Source organism: Oncorhynchus masou, chromosome 23, assembly GCF_036934945.1.
Source record: "Oncorhynchus masou masou isolate Uvic2021 chromosome 23, UVic_Omas_1.1, whole genome shotgun sequence".
NCBI lineage: Eukaryota > Metazoa > Chordata > Actinopteri > Salmoniformes > Salmonidae > Oncorhynchus > Oncorhynchus masou.
In genome coordinates, this window is record NC_088234.1 from 49,081,849 (window position 1) to 49,100,355 (window position 18,507).

Consider the following 18,507-nt stretch of genomic DNA (forward strand, 5'->3'; position numbering starts at 1 on the left):
GAAGAAAGCCATTTCTTAAAGATATCCATAAAAAGTGTTGTTTAAAGTTTGCCACAAGCCACCTGGGAGACACACCAAACATGTGGAAGAAGGTGCTCTGGTCAGATGAAACCAAAATTGAACTTTTTGGCAACAATGCAAAACATTATGTTTGGCGTAAAAGCAACACAGCTCATCACCATGAACACACCATCCCCACTGTCAAACATGGTGGTGGCAGCATCATGGTTTGGGCCTGCTTTTTTTCAGCAGGGACAGGGAAGATGGGTAAAATTGGTGGGAAGATGGATGGAGCCAAATACAGGACCATTCTGGAAGAAAACCTGATGGAGTCTGCAAAAGACCTGAGACTGGGACGGACATTTGTCTTCCAACAAGACAATGATCCAAAACATAAAGCAAAATCTACAATGGAATGGTTCAAAAATAAACATATCCAGGTGTTAGAATGGCCAAGTCAAAGTCCAGACCTGAATCCAATCGAGAATCTGTGGAAAGAACTGAAAACTGCTGTTCACAAATGCTCTCCATCCAACCTCACTGAGCTCGAGCTGTTTTGCAAGGAGGAATGGGAAAAAAATTCAGTCTCTCGATGTGCAAAACTGATAGAGACATACCCCAAGTGACTTACAGCTGTAATCGCAGAAAAAGGTGGCGCTACAAAGTATTAACTTAAGGGGGCTGAATAATATTGCACGCCCAATTTTTCAGTTTTTGATTTGTTAAAAAAGTTTGAAATATCCAATAAATGTCGTTCCACTTCATGATTTTGTCCCACTTGTTGTTGATTCTTCACAAAAAAATACAGTTTTATATCTTTATGTTTGAAGCCTGAAATGTGGCAAAAGGTCGCAAAGTTCAAGGGGGCCAAATACTTTCGCAAGGCACTGTATTTTAAACTTATTTTAGAAGAAATAGGGAATTACTTAAGAAAACTACATGTGTGTTAATATATTTTGGCGCAACTGTACAAGGACTGTGTTCATGTGGTTGTATCCTATCTAAGATAATGAGGGTTGTTTACACACATTATGCAGTTCCAGGTGCATTACCTTAACCCAGGTGAAGGTTGGCCCAATCCATTAATCACAAATACCAGTGTGCTGGAGCTTCTTTTTCAAATATCCTTCCTAACATGCCAGCATGTTTAGACATTTGAGATATTAAGCACATTGTAAAAGTGTTTGACTCCCATTTTCTTGACTCTGTCCAGACGTAGACGAATGCCTGGACCCGTCAACTTGTGCCAACGGGAGGTGCTCCAACTTTGAGGGATACTTTGTCTGCTTGTGTCACAATGGATTCACACTCAGCTTAGATGGACAGTTATGCGAAGGTAACATCCTAATTCTAATCCGTAGTGTCTATCTAGTATTTCATGGTTCTATTTGACTTTCAAATGACAGCCCCAAACTAGCTCTACCAAGTCCCTGAATGATCTAGAAGACTGGATGACATTATAACTGGATGATGTCATAGTTTAGAGAATCACCCTTTTAGCCCAAGCTGAATTAGCCACTGGTTAGAAACTTCCAGAATGCCCATAAATATATACAGTATAATTGCTGCACAGAGTGAATGCTGTAAAAGTAAGTACTACCCCATAATTACTCGTTTGTTCGGGCACTGTTTGTATATGTGACATAGTTAATGACTCTGCCTGCCTAAGACTGTCAGTTTAGCCCAGCGAAGCGCTTTTTCCACAGTATTTTATGCCAGTCACAAGGCACCTTGCTTAAAGGACTATGTTACCCGTACAATTGAGTGGTTTTGTTGTTTTCAGTAGTCCCAAGGTAGATGCATTCACAACAAAAAAAAGCATTTCAAAACGATGTCTAGATATCTTGCTTTGAATGTCCTGATCAGTCCTGATGTTCACCATTGTCCATTTGAGTCAATTCCTACCACTCCCAAGATTCCCCTCTCTCTAACTGGGTAGAGTGGTCGGTGTGAGGCTTGAACTTGGTTCAACAGCAGGTGGCAAACAGTGGATGCTGCTGACGGGTGGATGGCTCATAATAATGACTGGAATGACAACAAACACATAGATACCATTCCACTAATTCTACTCCAGCCATTATTTTGAGCCCGTCCTCCCCAATTAAGGTGCCATCAAAACCTCCTCCTCCTCCCAAAAGTGCTTCACCTTAATCAAATATATGACAGGAGAGATTATTTCACAGAAAAGAATCATGTTCCTTGAGATTTGCCGGAGTTTAGAGTGACGGAAAGTAGCAAACAGCCATGATCTGAGCAGAGCAGCCCAAGTGGGGCCGTTGCTATACTCACACACATGCAGAGCCAGCAGGAAGCAGGTGACACACAGAGAGGAGCAGCTAATTTACTGAGGAAATTATTTTTCATTTCTGGTTTCGGGTAGAACCAATCAGGCCTGGGTAGGGTTCGGGCCGAGCTCTAGTAAACATTGGTCACAGAGATAATTTGAATTACACACCCACAGTCGGTTGAACACATATGAACAGCACGACAGGTGGATTCAGCTAGCAAGTACTTTGACTCAGCTATGCAACTTTTTGACAAAAGGCTATGATGCAACTGTAGGCTAAATTATATTTCCAGACCGTATGTATGGTGGATTGACTAGAAATACACGTGAAAATATATTTTTGGTAAAATTCCCCTTTAAGATTGAGGCTTTGTAGCGCACTTTTATAAATCATTCAGGATTTGCCCGGCAGCTCCCAACTTTTTCAGAGGACCATAGTGCCCACAGTGAAGCTATTGGGTCCTGCTGAATAAATTATGGAATTTCAATAACCAAGTTGGTCTGTTTGGGGCAATGAAATTATATGAAACACTGAGTTGCCACTCAAGTTGCTACCACATATCAATGTCTTTTCATATTTCTCCCAATATGCCACATCAATATGCCGCTGTTCACCTGGCCCACCTGGCCCAATTTGCCCTCTGGCACATGAAATGATAAGAATTCTCTCTTTGCTACCTTGCTCAGGAAGTCTGTATCAAAATATGACTTATTCAATGTGAGGACACAACGGGCATTCAAGATGTGGTATAAAGTCCTACAGCATGGACAATACTTTGAACACACCTGTGCATTAAATTGACATGATTGAAAGTATTATTATTTCTTAATGTGCTAGACGTGTTATGCCTCTTGTTATGCATGATCTCATCCTCAAATAGGAATGGGACATGTTGGATGTTATTGACTTTAGTGACACCGCTCAGAATTCTCAGTGCAGCACCCTGAGCCTTACTGCTTTTGTGTGATGGTTTGTGTGATGGTTTTGCCTAAGAGTGTTGTGTGTTGTGCCCCAGATGTGGATGAGTGCCAGGATGAGCAGGTGTGTACCAGGGGACACTGCCAAAACACTGAGGGCTCTTTCCTCTGTAAGTGTGGGCCCGGCTTTAGGGCCTCCCCGGCAGGGGACCGGTGTGACGGTAAGACTCTCATTATCCTCTGACCCTTGCCATTACACACTGACTTATACCGTTATACATTTGACTCATACCATTGTGCACTTGCGCGTACAATTACACCCTCACATACACAATTACACCCTCACATCCTCACATACACAATTACACCCTCACATACACAATTACACATTTTCTCATTCAGTACAATGTCTTACTGTGCAGTGGATATTTGGGACACATTGGAGTTAGCTGTGTTTAGATAGATCTGAAAAAAGTTCTTAAAATATACGCAGTGTACAAATCATTATGAACACCTGCTCTTTCCACTACAGACTGACCAGGTGAATCCAGGTGAAAGCTATGATCCCTTATTGATGTCACCTGTTAAATCCACTTCAATCAGTGTAGATGAAGAGGAGGAGACCGGTTAAATAAGGATTTTGAAGCCTTGAGACAATAGAGACATTGATTGTGTATGTGTGCCATTCAGAGGGTGAATGGGCAAGACAAAATAATTAAGTGCCTTTGAACGAGGTATGGTAGCAGGTGCCAGGCGCACCGGTTTGTGTCAAGAACTGCAACGCTGCTGGGTTTTCCACGCTCAACAGTTTGCCGTGTGCATCAAGACTGGTCAACCACCCAAAAGACATCCAGCCAACTTGACATAACTGTGGGAAGCATTGGAGTCAACATGGGCCAGCATCACTGTGGAACGCTTTCGACACCTTGTAGAGTCTGGCGAATTGATGATGTTCTGAGGCCAAATGGGGGGGACTCAATATTAGGAAGGTGTTCTTAATGATTTGTACACTCAGTATATATAATAATCTGATAATGATTCAGAAGATTGGATTTCTGAACTGGTTTCAATATTTTGTACATTGTTAATCTAATTGAATGTATTTTGAATCATGTAATGTACAAACACATGGTAGAAAATATCTAGCGACCCTAATTAAAACCCTGAAACGGACTCAGCCACCGGTCGAGCATGTTCTCTATCTTCCCATAAAGCATTGTGTCTGTGTGTGTGTGTTGCCTGTATTGAGAGCTGTCCCTTTGGTTGCAGATGTGGATGAGTGCCAGAAGCTGACCATGCCCTGTGACAGGGTGGGCCAGTGTGTCAACAACTTGGGCTCCTACCACTGCAGCTGCCCCCAGGGCTACCAGCAGATCAACGGCACCAGCTGCCTAGGTATAGGCCACTCACTCCCTCTCTCACATACTCAAAACATACATGCAAAGACACACACATGTGCACACACACGCACACACACACACACACACACACACACACACACACACACACACACACACACACACACACACACACACACACACACACACACTGACATAGATGCAGACACAGACACCTTCACACTCTCTTTGATGCAATAATTTGATATGCCTATAAATACACACACACACACATACACCTGAACACACACTCTCACCAATACATGAACTTATTCTGACATACGCACACCCACATCATGTGAGCGTGCCAGAGAAGCTGAGAGGCCAGGTGATTTCACATATCTCCCCTGCCTGTGGTAATGCTGATGTCATTCTTCATTATACGTGTGTACAAAGGAATCAGACACTGAGGCACCTGCAACAGTTAACAAGCCTCTGGCCTGTAACTCCCTCCCTTCCTCCTTCCCTCTTTCCCTGGTGTGTCATGTTGAATGACCTCACACCTGCGCCTTGGTCTGGCTGTCCCCAACAGATGTTGACGAGTGTCTGGACGACCCGGAGCTGTGTTCCCCACACGGGGAGTGTCTCAACGCTGAGGGCTCCTTCTACTGCGTCTGTGAGAGAGGCTTCGCTGCCGGCCAGGACAAACACACCTGTGAAGGTAGGCCACACAATAATATGACACCCTGCCTCTTCCAGTGATCTGCAGTTGTTGTGGCGGTGTTTCTCTGGGCCAAGAGGCTTGTTGAAATGCGATATAAGCCAAGTTCGAGTGATTAGAGTGTTAGGAGGCTTCTCACTGATTCACTGACTAATTTTCTTCACCCAGTCACTCATTCTTTCTCTCACTCGCGTCACTCTTTCTTTGCATCCACATGTGTAGGTGTAGTAGAGGAAAAATGCATGTAGGCACCTTTACCCTCCTATCGCAGATAAGTGCATTGATAATAGAGGGGCTGTTACTCTATTTGCTGTGAATTGCCGTGAATGGCGATCAGCGTTTACGCACACGCACACGCACGCACACACACACACACACACACACACACACACACACACACACACACGATCTATCCACAACACCAGTTCTTTAGCGGTGGTTTGATTGATACCAGTGCCATGTTTGGTAGTGGTTTTCTCTGGTTCAACTGATGTGTATCTGACATTTATACGATGTTAGTCGGATGCTTGTCTAACGCCTCCGTCTCATGCCGCATGTTCCCTCCGCTCTGCTGGCTCCGTCTCTCTCCCTGCCGATGCCTTGTTGCTCCTGGAAGAGAGTGGCTTTCATTTCTTTCACATATGGTTTCTGCTTTTCTTCCACCAAAGACCTTGATGCCAGGAGTCTTGCCCCGTGCCAGAGTTGTTTTAAATGCCCTTTCCTGCAGTAAAAAAAGAGAAAAAACAGAGAAGGAAGCCTTTGAGCTCGCTGTCTAGACAAGGAGGAATATTTTCTGCTGTACTCTGTTACTCCTGATTTATGCAGGAGCTCAGGTTCAGTGAGTGAGGTCCTCTGTGTGTGTGTGTGTGTGTGTGTGTGTGTGTGTGTGTGTGTGAACGCGGACACGTGCGCGGGCGGGCAGGCGTACCCACATACGTATGGAGTTCTGGACATCATAAGCAATTACCACCACAATAGTATTTTTGGTCGTAATCCAATTTGAACCTTTCATGTCATTTCACTGATCCTTTCACTGAGGAAATGAATTAGGGGGATACGCCATCGTACTTGAGCATCCTGCATGTTGTACAAGTCTGCAAAGCTGACAACAGGACATCCTTCAGCAGAGTTAACAGCAGATTACTTTTGCAGGTGCCATCACTGAGGCTGAGGGGTGGGATTCCAATTAGCTAAAGACAGACACATGATCCTCCCAAGCCAAAAGGAGGCAAGCAGAGGAAATAGCATTTACTGTTAGGGGAGTTCTCCTCTTCCCTCCTCCTGTGGTATAAATATGTTTTCAGCCTGAACATGGCTCCACGATAGGCCCCCGTGAGGTGGGGCCACGACCTTGTTTAATCCTGGGAACATGGGCCCAGTGAACCAGCAATAGGACATGGGCCATAAAACACCTCAGCCCCCCCAGCTCAGCCCCCCCAGCTCAGCCCCCGCAGCTCAGCCCACCACTTTCCCTGTTTATTTTGGACCAGCAGAACCACAGCTGAGGAGCAGACTGGGACTGAGGCCCGGACCACAATCAAAGCACAGGGTTCCCGGCCCACAGCTCTTCTACCCAGACTCCAGCTTGGCTTTAGTACAGTAATACCCCCAAGGGGCCACAGACTGTCCTCCCCTGTAACAGCCAAAGGATGGTCTGACCCAAGAAGAAGGATGTTTGGGCTCCAGGGAGGGCCTGTTTGACATCTAGATTGAATTGGGTCCAGCAGAGATCAAGAGGAAGATGAAACCTGCTGTGGCCTGTCACATCTGCTTCTGCCATTGTCTCTCTCTCTGTCTCTTTCATCTCTGGCTCTGATGACGTGAAGCTTTTTCTATGAGTCTCGGTCAACGGACTTTCAGGGTATCCAAGGACATCCAAGTCTTCAACTGGTTGGTGTTTGTTTCAAACACCCCTTGAGAACATTTTTTTTGTTGTCATATAGGGCATACCGGTATGCTGAGTTTGTGTGTGTACGTGTGTGTTTCTTTGCAGACGTCGATGAGTGCTCGCATGGCACCAGGTGTGTTGGCGGCTCCTGTGAGAACAGCCAGGGTTCCTACAGATGCCTGTGTGACAGTGGCTACCGCCTGCAGGCAGACACTGACACATGCCTGGGTTGGTAACACTCTGTCACACAACTACATATCCCATCATTCTCTATGCCGATCATGATTTCCTGAGGACCACAATTCAAGCATCGCTACTGTGTTCAGTTCAGTGTGGTGTATAAGTGTTTAGCTGGGTTTTGACTGGGGTTCTGTGGTTCTGTGCTCTCCCAGATATCGACGAGTGTTCAGAGTTGGGGCGGAGCATCTGTGGGGCGTGGCAGTGTGAGAACATGGAGGGCTCCTATAGGTGTGTGGTGGACTGCCCCCCTGGACACAACCATGGCCCAGAGGGCATCTGTATGGGTGAGTCGGCGTCATCAGGGCAGCCATAGCCCTGCAAACTTTCAGCTGTCGCCCCATCCAATCCTTTGCTTTAAAATACCCATGCACTCCTATTCCACACATGTATCTCATCTTACCCTCCTCCATCCATCCATCCATCCATACTCACCTTACCCCCTCACCCATCAACACACCTTTCCATACTATTCCCCATCCATCTACATACATTTTTGTTCTGGCCTATTAACTGCTTTTTTTTGTGGACAGTGAGCAGTACAAAGAGTCACCTTGGCTTGACATTTGTACATGTACACTATATAAACAAAAGTATGTGTAAATATCTTTACATTTGTGGATTTGACTATTTCAGCCACACCCTTTGCTGGCAGGTGTATAAAATTGAACACACAGCCGTGCAATCTTCATAGACAAACATTGGCAGTAGAACGGTCTCACTGAAGAGCTCCGTGACGTTCAATGTGGCACCGTCATAAGATGCTGCCTTTCTAACAAGTCAATTCATCACATTTCTGCCCTGCTAGAGTTGCCCCGGTCAACTGTAAGTGCTGTTATTGTGAAGTGGAAATGTTTAGGAGCATCAACGGCTCAGCCACAAAGTGGTAGGCCACACAAGCTCACATAATGGGACCGCCGATTGCTGAAGCGCGTAGCACATAAAAATGGTCTGTCCTCGCTACCGAGTTCCAAACTGCCTCTGGAAGCAACTTCAGCACAAGAAGTGTTTGTCTGGAGCTTCATGAAATGGGTTTCCATGGCCGATAAGCCGCACACAAGCCTAAGATCACCATGATCAATGCCAAGCGTCGGCTGGAGTGGTGTAATGCTCGCCTCCATTGGACTCTAGAGCAGTGGAAACGCTCCAATGCATAGTGCCAACTGTAAAGTTTTGTGGAGGAGGAATAATGGTCTGGGGCTGTTTTTCATGGTTCGGGCTAAGCCCTTTAATTACAGTAAAGGGAAATATTTTATTATAATTATATATATATATTGTACCTCTACCCCTTTTTCTCGCCAATTTCGTGATATCCAATTGGTAGTTACAGTCTGCAACTCCCAAACGGACTCGGGAGAGGCAAAGGTCGAGAGCCGTGCGTCCTCCGAAACACAACCCTGACAAGCTGCTCTGCTTCTTGACACAATGCTCGCTTAACCCGGAAGCCAGCCGCACCAACGTGTCGGAGGAAACACTGTCCAGTTGGCGACCAAAGTCAGCTTGCAGGCGCCCGGCCTGCCACAAGGATTCGCTAGAGCGCGATGGGACAAGGAAACTCGGACGCTGGGCCAATTGTGCGCCACCTCATGGGTGTCACAGCCGGCTGTTACACAGCCTGGGATCGAACCCGGGTCTGTAGTGACGCCTCAAGCACTGCGATGCAGAGCCTTAGTCCGCTGCGCCACTCAGGAGGCCCCTAAATGGAAATCTTAATGCTACAGCATACAATGGCATTCTGGACGATTCTGTGCTTCCAACTTTGTGGCAATAGTTTGGGGAAGGCCCTTTCCTGTTTCAGCATGACAATACCCCTGTACACAAAGTGAGGTCCATACAGATATGGTTTGTCGAGATCGGTGTGGAAGAACTTGACTGGCCTGCACAGACATCTTTTAGTTGGAACGCCGACTGTGAGCCAGGCCTAAATGCCCTACATCAGTGTCCGACCTCGCTAATGTAATATAGAAGAGTGGAGGCTCTGTTATAGCAGGAAAGGGGGACCAGCTCCATACTAATGCCCATTGTTTTGGAATGAGATGTTTGATGAGCTGTTGTCCAAAAACTTTTGGTCATGTAGTGTATGTCTCTTGTATGTTTTGGGGGTAGGGGGGTGTGTCAATAGACTTTGCACCATCTCGTTGGTCCAGCGACCTCAAGCTTGTTCTCTACTAATTATCTCCACAGATCAGATCCCTCAGTGACCAGAGTAACTCACTATGAGCATCTGTTGTGAGGCAGCAGCATTATGTCTGTTGCGTGTGCTTGTTTGGGGGTCTGGCGGTTGTTGAAACTGTTTGGGTTACACAGTGTTCCAGTTTAGAATGCTCTGTTTGCCCAGCTCAGCCGAGACAAGAGGATGTTTATGTGAGACATGTTTTGTCTACGGCTCGCCATGATTTTCCTAGTGTTCTTTTGTGATAATATTTGAGCATATTTATTACAGTCTTCGCAGAGTGTGGAGTCTAATGTACACACACACACTCATACACCCATACACACACACACACAAACTCACTCACGCACACACACACACACACTGTACATGCAAACATACACACACACTTTTTTCAGTGTGGATCTGCCTTTCATTTATTTTGGCCCTGCCTCTATATGCTTCGTGGTATACTGTACTTTTCTGCTTCGCCTCTGGACACAGCAAATATTTTCAGCTTGAACTGTCTGGATGCTCATACTCATAATAAATGGCCCCAATGAGAGATTTGCTTCAAAACCTGAGACTAGTTCCACTGCAGCTCAGTGGGTGTAGGCCTCTGCTGTTCTGTAGGTCAACTGGTCCTAATTGAGGAACCACCTCTACCACCGAGACTGTATAGAAAAACAGGTAACTAAACTTTGACCCTTCTCCTCCTCGTTCTGCAGACATTGATGAGTGCAACGTCAATGCCACAGGCTGTGGCAGCCACGGCTTCTGTGAGAACATGGTCGGATCCTTCCGCTGCCTGTGTGACCGGGGCTACCAGGAGTCCCAGGAGGGCCTCGGCTGTGTGGGTGAGTAGGAGTGGGGTGTGTCAGTGTGGGTGGGTGGGTTTTGGGCGACAAAATCTCATTGATTGATTATCAGACAAGTCACAGGCTTTTGGTTATGACTCAGGCTACTACACCAGTGAAGTGCATAATGCTAAGCTACGTAGCATGCTACAGTAGCAAAATGTTCTGATCATATGAGCAAACTAGAATAAAGATGATCATGAGCACTCACTCACCTCAGCTAATAGTTTCCCAGCCTAATTGTTACCAAATATCAAAACCGGGATTTAGTGTGAACCAAAATCTGACATTGGATTGATTTATCAAGACAAGTCCCCCATGCTTGTCTCAAAGCAGCACGATGGCGCTGTCCCAATCAAAACAGTGCTGAAATGATCATCTTGGTGGCAATACACGATTGTTGCTTTAAATTAGTGTAACAGTTGGATATTACTTTGGGAGTTTCAGTCGAACTATAAGCAATAATTTGATACATGCCTTCAATTGCATTAGCCTACTTTGTTCCAATATTTAACCATTCCTAACTAAGATGAGTTGTCCTCTCTGTGCTGTTCTAGGCCCAGTGGCTGCATTCTTCTCAACACCAGTTTAACTCTATATGCTGTTTTTTATATATCAGCCTTTTTTTGGTGTTCGGGCTCAATTCATTTCTGTGATGTCAGACCAGGCCTGGGCTTGGGTTTCAGCTCACCGGGCTTGGGTTTCAGCTCACCGGGCTTGGGTTTCAGCTCACCGGGCTTGGGTTTCAGCTCACCGGGCTTGGGTTTCAGCTCACCGGGCTTGGGTCGGACCGGCCTCAAATTCTCAGGCCCGATGAGAACTCTAATATCATGATGTGGGCCAAAAACTCCATCCCACCCAAACAGGCTAAAATTCCAGGTGTTTTTTTGTAGCTCTTACACTAAAAGGGCATTATCATTTTTACAACTTCAGAGTGTAATTTCGACCTCATAGTGTGGAAATATATATATATATTTTTTACTGAAAATAACGTTTTTGACTGCACTGCCCCTTTAACACTGGCCAATTTGCTGTGTGCTATGAAAGGGCTTCCATATATTTCAAGAACCTTTTAGGATTCTGAAGAACCGTAGATGCCACGTTGAGAATCCCCCACTTAACTCAAAGGTTCTTTATCGGGCAAAAGTTCAAACCATTTAAGAACCTTCATTTTTTTCAGTGTAAGTGTCCTGCTGAAAGCATTGGAACACTCTTAAAACCAAACTGCTAGCGTTGATGGCTAAAACTTCTGCTCCCTTCTTGAGACAACTCCAGCAGAGTTGTCATGACGACTGAATGACAGCTCACTCCTATTATGTATATGCTGGGTAGTTTGCCATGGCTATATCTGTCAACCTCGAAAACCAAGAGTAACCTTTTCAGTCTTAAAATGAGATTTATTTCCTCATTCAATGGCAACTGCTGTAGCCTTTAGCCAATTATAAACATGAATTTGTCCATGCAAAGCAATAGGAAGTATGATTGAGTGTATTTTCCTGACAGCTATTTTCCTCTGAAGTTTGTTGGCAGTGCTAGAAATGTATGCTTCATGCTACTCTTACAGATTGTGTAAGCATTGTAGATATGAAATCATGTCATCTAAGACTTGCATGTGATGATATGGTGTGGGCCATTTTAATGCAGGGCCATTTTGGGACAGTAGTTTCCCCTCTTTGCATGAAAAAAAAAAGATGGTAGACATGTTGCCGGACATTTGATCGATGTGGCCATTTATTTTAATTCAATTTGAAGGTGTAGCTCACGCTGTTACGTTTTAAACATCTCCCACTGTGTCTGCAGTGCTCCTCAGACCCTAGGATTGGAAAATGCACTGGAGCTTAGACTCTGCTGTCTCACACACAAGCAAACACACACTCGCAGGCACACACACGCACGCAAACACACACACACACGCACGCAAACACACACACACATACCGTTGAAGTGGAAGTAATGGAGAGTTGTAAAAGCTGTATCTGCTGTCTGTCAGTGTGAGTCCAGGGTTCTGGTTCCTGTCTGCCTATCCCCACTGAAGAGAAAGATTGACTATAAGACATCATTTGATGACATTTTTTGCCTTTTGATTTGACTTGTTTTAATACTGGAGTTGTCTGAATCAGATCTATAGGTTACACAACATGTTCTTTCTTAATGTAATGTACCGTATGTTTGGTCGACCAGGTTCTTTCTCAGTCAATAGCTTTTTCTGGTCTGGGCTTGGCTGTGGTGGTTCGCTGTCAGTGATGCATGGCTTTCATTTCAGCCCCGGGCTGCAGTGGATTCAAAGGTGAGTGTGTTCTGTCCGAAAATCCATCCCTGATACCAAATCAAACCCCAGACAACCCCATCACCTTGGACTGATGTCTTCCTCAGCCAAGCCAGGGGTCATTCTTCCACAGACCCACAGAAAACCACTGCTCACTCTGTCAAAAGACCTCAGAATGCTCTTTTTTTTTTGTTACTCTCAATTTCATTCTCTCGGTTTGAGGGAGTGGGGAATCATCATCAGATAGAGAGCCAGTGAGTTCATGTTTTTGGACAAGCTGAAGAATTGGAGCTCGTTTGTCTTGGTGGTTTCTTTAACTGGGCCCATGCAGTTCCCATCTATTCCAATTTCCTCCTGCAGAAAGGCCTGTCAGAGCCCTGAAAGTGGGTCGCAGGCACTCCCATATTGAAGCTGATAAAATACTTCCTTCAGCCAGACCTCTCTGACCTGTGCGCACATACATACACACACGCGTGCACGTATACATTCATACATTTACACAAACACTTTTACACACACTTTTACACACACATGCACTCCCTGCACCATGCACACATACAATAACCTGCAACGCACACCGATACACACACCGATACACACACACACACACACACACACACACACACACACACACACACACACACACACACACACACACACACACACACACACACAGTCACGTCCACTTACGCATACGGTCTCTCTTGCTTTCTTTCTCTCACACACACACTCTCCATCTGTACCTTGGCAAGTGTTGGTGGGTCCCACCCCAGCCCTGTACAGCCAGCTGCCTCTGTTCTTCACTCTGCTGTGGCTTGCACAGATGGACTCGCCCCCCAAACTACTGGAAGTGGTCAACCGCCAACCCCAACCCGCCAACCCGCCAACCCCTCACTCCCTCACTCCTCTCCCCATCTCTGGTTACACCCAGACAGACGTACCCCTGAGCCTCTCGGATTGTTTTCTGCTTCCCAGATAAAGAAGCCATTTTGGATCGTATTAACCTGTTTGTTACATACTGGGATTCAGACAGCGTAGCCTATCTGTCTGTGTCCTTTCTTTTCACAGTTCATGTCATTGAACGGAACACTGTCTGACTGTCAAGTGATTTAAGTAAGATTTACATTTCATTGATGCTACTCTCCCTCTAGTCCAGCTACAACTTTAAACAAGATGAAAAAGGCAACAGCTGTGCTTTTTCTGACACTGCTGGACTGAGGCTGGGGTAGCGGTTGGGGTAGCGGTTGGGGTAGCGGTTGTGGCTGAACACAGACAAAGACTGTGCATAGTGAACAAGGTGCTACAGGGTCAAGCCAGACAGACCAGCTTTTAATGAGGGCACCGCGGTGCGTGCTGACACCAGAAAAGCAGTAGCAGGTTTTAATGTCAAATTAATTATAGTTTCTCCTCAGGATGCGTTGAGCCGAGCGACAAGGAAGGTTTATAACTAGAGGGAGGGACTTTTAATTTGACATTTTTGTCTGCTTCCTGCATTACAGTAGTTACCTGGGCTGTTGATGAGCTTTTTGATCCGTTGCGGCAGATATATGCGATAGCGGCCATTGCGGTTGAATATGCCAAGCCATCGGTGCTCTGAATCACACAATGATAGTCTCTCTGATCTTGCGACTGGCTATTTCTGCCCAGTCACATACCGGAGGGGGAGGAGAAGAGAGTAGGAAAGAGAGAGAGAGAGGCTGGGAAGTTGCCTCTCTGCGTACATAAAAAATAAGTTATACACTGAGTATACAAAACATGAAGAACACCTTCCTAATATTGAGTTGCACCCCCCTTTGCCCTCAGAACAGCCTCATTTTTCAGAGCATACAAGGTGTCGAAAGTGTTCCACAGGGATGCTGGCCCATGTTGACTACACTGCTTCTTACAGTTGTGTCAAGTTGGCTGGATATCCTTTGGGTGGTGGACCAGTCTTGATGCACATGGGAAACTGTTGAGCGTGAAAAACCCAGCAGCGTTGCAGTTCATGACATAAACCGGTGTGCCTGGTACCTACTACCATACCTCGTTCAAAGGCACTTAAATCCTTTGTCTTGCCCAGGCACCTTCTGAATGGCACACATACATAATCCATGTCTCAAGGCTTAAAAATCCTTATCTAACCTGTCTCCTCCGCTTCATCTACACGGATTGAAGTGGATTTAACAAGTGACATCCGTAAGGGATCATAACTTCCACCTGGATTCACCTGTTCAACCTGTCATGGAAAGTTAATAATGTTTTGTACACTTAGTATATATCGCCATCGAAATAGAGCCAGTCGTTCTTCCCACTAACCTATCTAGCTATATAATACTGTAACTCAGCATTTCCCTCTGTTTACATATTAAATCATTTCCGATGGCTGGGCAGCAGAGATGTACTGTGTAGCCAAATCGTGGTATATAAACTGGTATATAAAATGTTTAACGCATAAGGACAGAATCCTCTGAAATGGAGAAAGAACATTTCTACAAATGTACTTTGCGGTCGTCCCATTCTGCTGAGCAGGAAAGGCCATGCAATATGTTTATATATCATCCTCTTATGAGGCAAAATCTGCCTTTTCCATTGTGATTCTGGACTGGCCCACCCCCTTTTTAGTGCTCCCCTATTGGGACACACCCATTCTCTTCCTCCCCGCTCTCTCCTTAACACTTTCTAGCTCATTGACAATCTGACCCACCCCCTTTTTAGTGCTCCCCTATTGGGACACACCCATTCTCTTCCTCCCCGCTCTCTCCTTAACACTTTCTAGCTCATTGACAATCTGGCCCACACCACGGTGTGAAGTATCGGACAGGGTGTTGGGGATACGGAGCAGATCAGAGCATGTAGGAACCAGATGGCTTTTTACGTTAGGTTCCACTTCCGGGTTGATGTTTTCTCTGCACGTTCGTTCATAACTGGAGAGACATACATGGATGGGTGCACATGTATAACCACAGCCAAGTCAAAGGAAAAAATACATGTTGTTGGAGAGTGAAATAGATATTTGAGTGTCTCTTCTTCAATGTATAAGCCTATTTATTGATTTTGAGCTCGTACTGTTTTGTTTAAGAGAAATCCATTTCCAAATGTTTTTCACCCGCTCCCCACACAGTACATCACTTAGTGTCTTCATTTGTCTTTATCAGCTACTTGTCCCAGTGAATGAAGCCGCACAAAGCCACATATGTGAGGCATTACATGAATGAGATGGAAGGTTGCTAACCTTGCATATTAGTGCTAACCGCAAACCAAGGTGTTGTGTTCTCCCTGCAGATGTCAACGAGTGTGATCTGCTGAGCGGTGTGTGTGGCGAGGCCTTGTGTGAGAATGTGGAGGGCTCCTTCCTGTGTATGTGCCCCGACGAGGACCAGGAGTACAACCAGATGACCGCCAAGTGCAGTCCCGCTCCCACAGGTGACCCACACATTGCCTGAACACAAATGAGGAGTTGATATAAAGCTTTTCAAAATAGTTTCAAATTAGAACTGAGTAAAGTTGTCCTCAGATAAAGGGGGTGATGGAGGGTTAAGAAGTCTCCCAAGTTACATGGTTCATTGAAATCAACATATTAGTGGTGATCGTGACATTCCATTGTGTGAATCCCCTTACATTAGCAAGACTGTATAGGGAACGTTAAGGGCATTGTCTCAGACGACCATATTAACTTTTAACACTCTGTTTTTCAATTTGAGAGGAGTGGTTTTCTGATGAATGAGGGGGCCTGGCTCTGTGGACCCACGTTCGGGGGACTCCCTTGTCTCTGCCTGAGTGTAAATATCTAATGAGAAACGGAGCCGGCTGTGTGTCTTTCTGGTGGATGTATACTGTAGTACGGGGCTTTAGGTCGGGTTCCAAAGCTCGACATTAATCTAGACTTCTTGTCCGACTTAACCACATGACCTCAAGTAGAGTATGTTCTCTGTTACATCTGAAAACAGTCCCAAATATTTAAGGAGGACAGTTTATCATTACGTAATGTTCGGAATTAGAGCATGCCCTGTGCTCACAACAGCAGACGTTACGTAATAGTGTGATTTGCTTTGGAAGAATGTGAAAGGCCATTTCCATGTTGAAGCAGGAAAAGCTGGGTTTTTCTGAGAATGGGCAATTAGATATGAGTCTCTGGTGATCTGTAATTATCATAGGAATTCACAGAGCACAAAACAATGAGACAGAAACCACAGTGTGTGTGTTTGCGTGCGTGTGGAGGGTTTAGGGGAAAACAAGCGGAGGAGGAAGAGGGGACGGGACGGGGACGGGACGGGGGGGGTGGTTCTTGACTCTCCGTGAATATCTTAAAAGCCGTGTGAGCAGCTGTGTACTCTGGTCCTCCAGGCGTATCACATTCATCATGTGCCTTATCTCTCCAGCACGCTCTAAATGTGTCAGTTTACACTCCTGCATGGGGAAATGTCACAGAGAGAGAGACTCATCCCTCCCCGGGTTAACCCATTGCTGTCACTCTAAAACGTTACTGGTTCACTCACACGACAGGTGATGTCACTGAACACTATCCTTGAGCGATTTCTGTGCAATAAAGTGTTTTCTCCCCTCTGTTCCCTGTACAGCTTCGTCAGTGGAGAGGAAGGAGTGTTACTACAACCTCAATGATGAGAACCTTTGTGAGAACGTGCTGACCAGCAGTGTCACCATGGAGGAGTGCTGCTGTACGCTGGGGGCAGGCTGGGGGGACAACTGTGAGGTGCACCCCTGCCCCGTCCAGGGCACTGGTGAGGAAGCACACACATAAAACACACACACACACAAACACATGACATATTACACATTTCCTTGTCTCTCTCTTCAAACAGATCAGTTTTCCCAGATGTGTCCAGCTGGGAGAGGCAGTGTCCCAACCGGTGACACTGAGTTTGGAGTGACTGCAGCCGAGAGTTATAAAGGTATGTGAACTCAGAGACCCAGTACAGGCTAAACAGAGCCTTGGCTCACAGCAGTAGTGTTCAGAAAATGCAGTGAGAACACTATGAATCAGACAATGAGTTAACAACAAACCCGGGACTTGAATAGCCTGACGGAGCTCTGTTTTCTGCTGTTGAGATGCTGCTATTAATGTCATCGCAGCTGCCTCTCTCCCAGGCAGGCCTGTGTGTGTGTGTGTGTGTGTGTGTGTGTGTGTGTGTGTGTGTGTGTGTGTGTCTGTCGCTTTAGTTTGCCTCTCTCTCTCAGGCTTGGAGTCCCAGAACAGAAATACCAGCCTCTGATGTCTGAGACCTAACACTATCACATCTCCTCTCGCTCTCCTGTTCTCCTTTCCTCTTCCTCTCTCCTCTTCCCTCCCTCTCCTTTCCCAGCCCCACAATCTTACTGTAGCTTGTTCCCCTCGCACGAAAGTTAATTCATCGAACCAACGGCCTTAATTCAATAGTATAATTTATTACAGCAAAGGCAGTCTGGTAGAGAGGGGCTGGCAGCAAGTGAATATGGCATATTCTGAGAGAGGGAGAGACGGGCTGGGAAGGCAGGTTTCCAGGGACAGTTTCTGAGCACCAGTCTGGAAATGTCTTCAATTGGTGGATCTGTTAGCACAGCTGATTGTGGTCTCAGTTGCAAACACCAACGCCCAACCGACAGCACACACAATGAAAAGGAGAGTACTGTAACACAGAACTGTTTGTTGATGGAGTTCTTCTCTAAGCCTCTCCGGGTTTCATCTCATTAAAGTGTTGAGTTGGCCTCACCATTCCAAAAACATGAAGAGTAGAGACCATTTGAATACTGGAAATTGAGTAGTATTGGTGTTCCTTCAGCTTTAGTGGCGAAGTAACTGCATTCTTACATTGTTATCTCAATAGCAAGAGATTAAATAAAAATGTCTCTGTGGTTGTCTCTGTGGTT

General features: G+C 45.7%; 1 protein-coding gene across 6 annotated transcripts in view; it reads left to right on the plus strand.

Moving 5' to 3' along the window:
- Positions 1-18,507, plus strand: part of LOC135510979 (latent-transforming growth factor beta-binding protein 1-like) — a 140,665-nt gene that overhangs the window by 93,686 nt on the left and 28,472 nt on the right. For all 6 annotated transcript variants that reach the window (XM_064932367.1, XM_064932363.1, XM_064932365.1 and 3 more), the window contains 10 exons: positions 1,214-1,336; positions 3,304-3,426; positions 4,475-4,600; positions 5,135-5,263; positions 7,257-7,379; positions 7,544-7,675; positions 10,269-10,397; positions 15,925-16,065; positions 17,220-17,381; positions 17,463-17,552. In XM_064932367.1, coding sequence (XP_064788439.1) covers positions 1,214-1,336; positions 3,304-3,426; positions 4,475-4,600; positions 5,135-5,263; positions 7,257-7,379; positions 7,544-7,675; positions 10,269-10,397; positions 15,925-16,065; positions 17,220-17,381; positions 17,463-17,552 — 1,278 coding nt within the window. The remainder of the gene's footprint in view (positions 1-1,213; positions 1,337-3,303; positions 3,427-4,474; positions 4,601-5,134; positions 5,264-7,256; positions 7,380-7,543; positions 7,676-10,268; positions 10,398-15,924; positions 16,066-17,219; positions 17,382-17,462; positions 17,553-18,507) is intronic.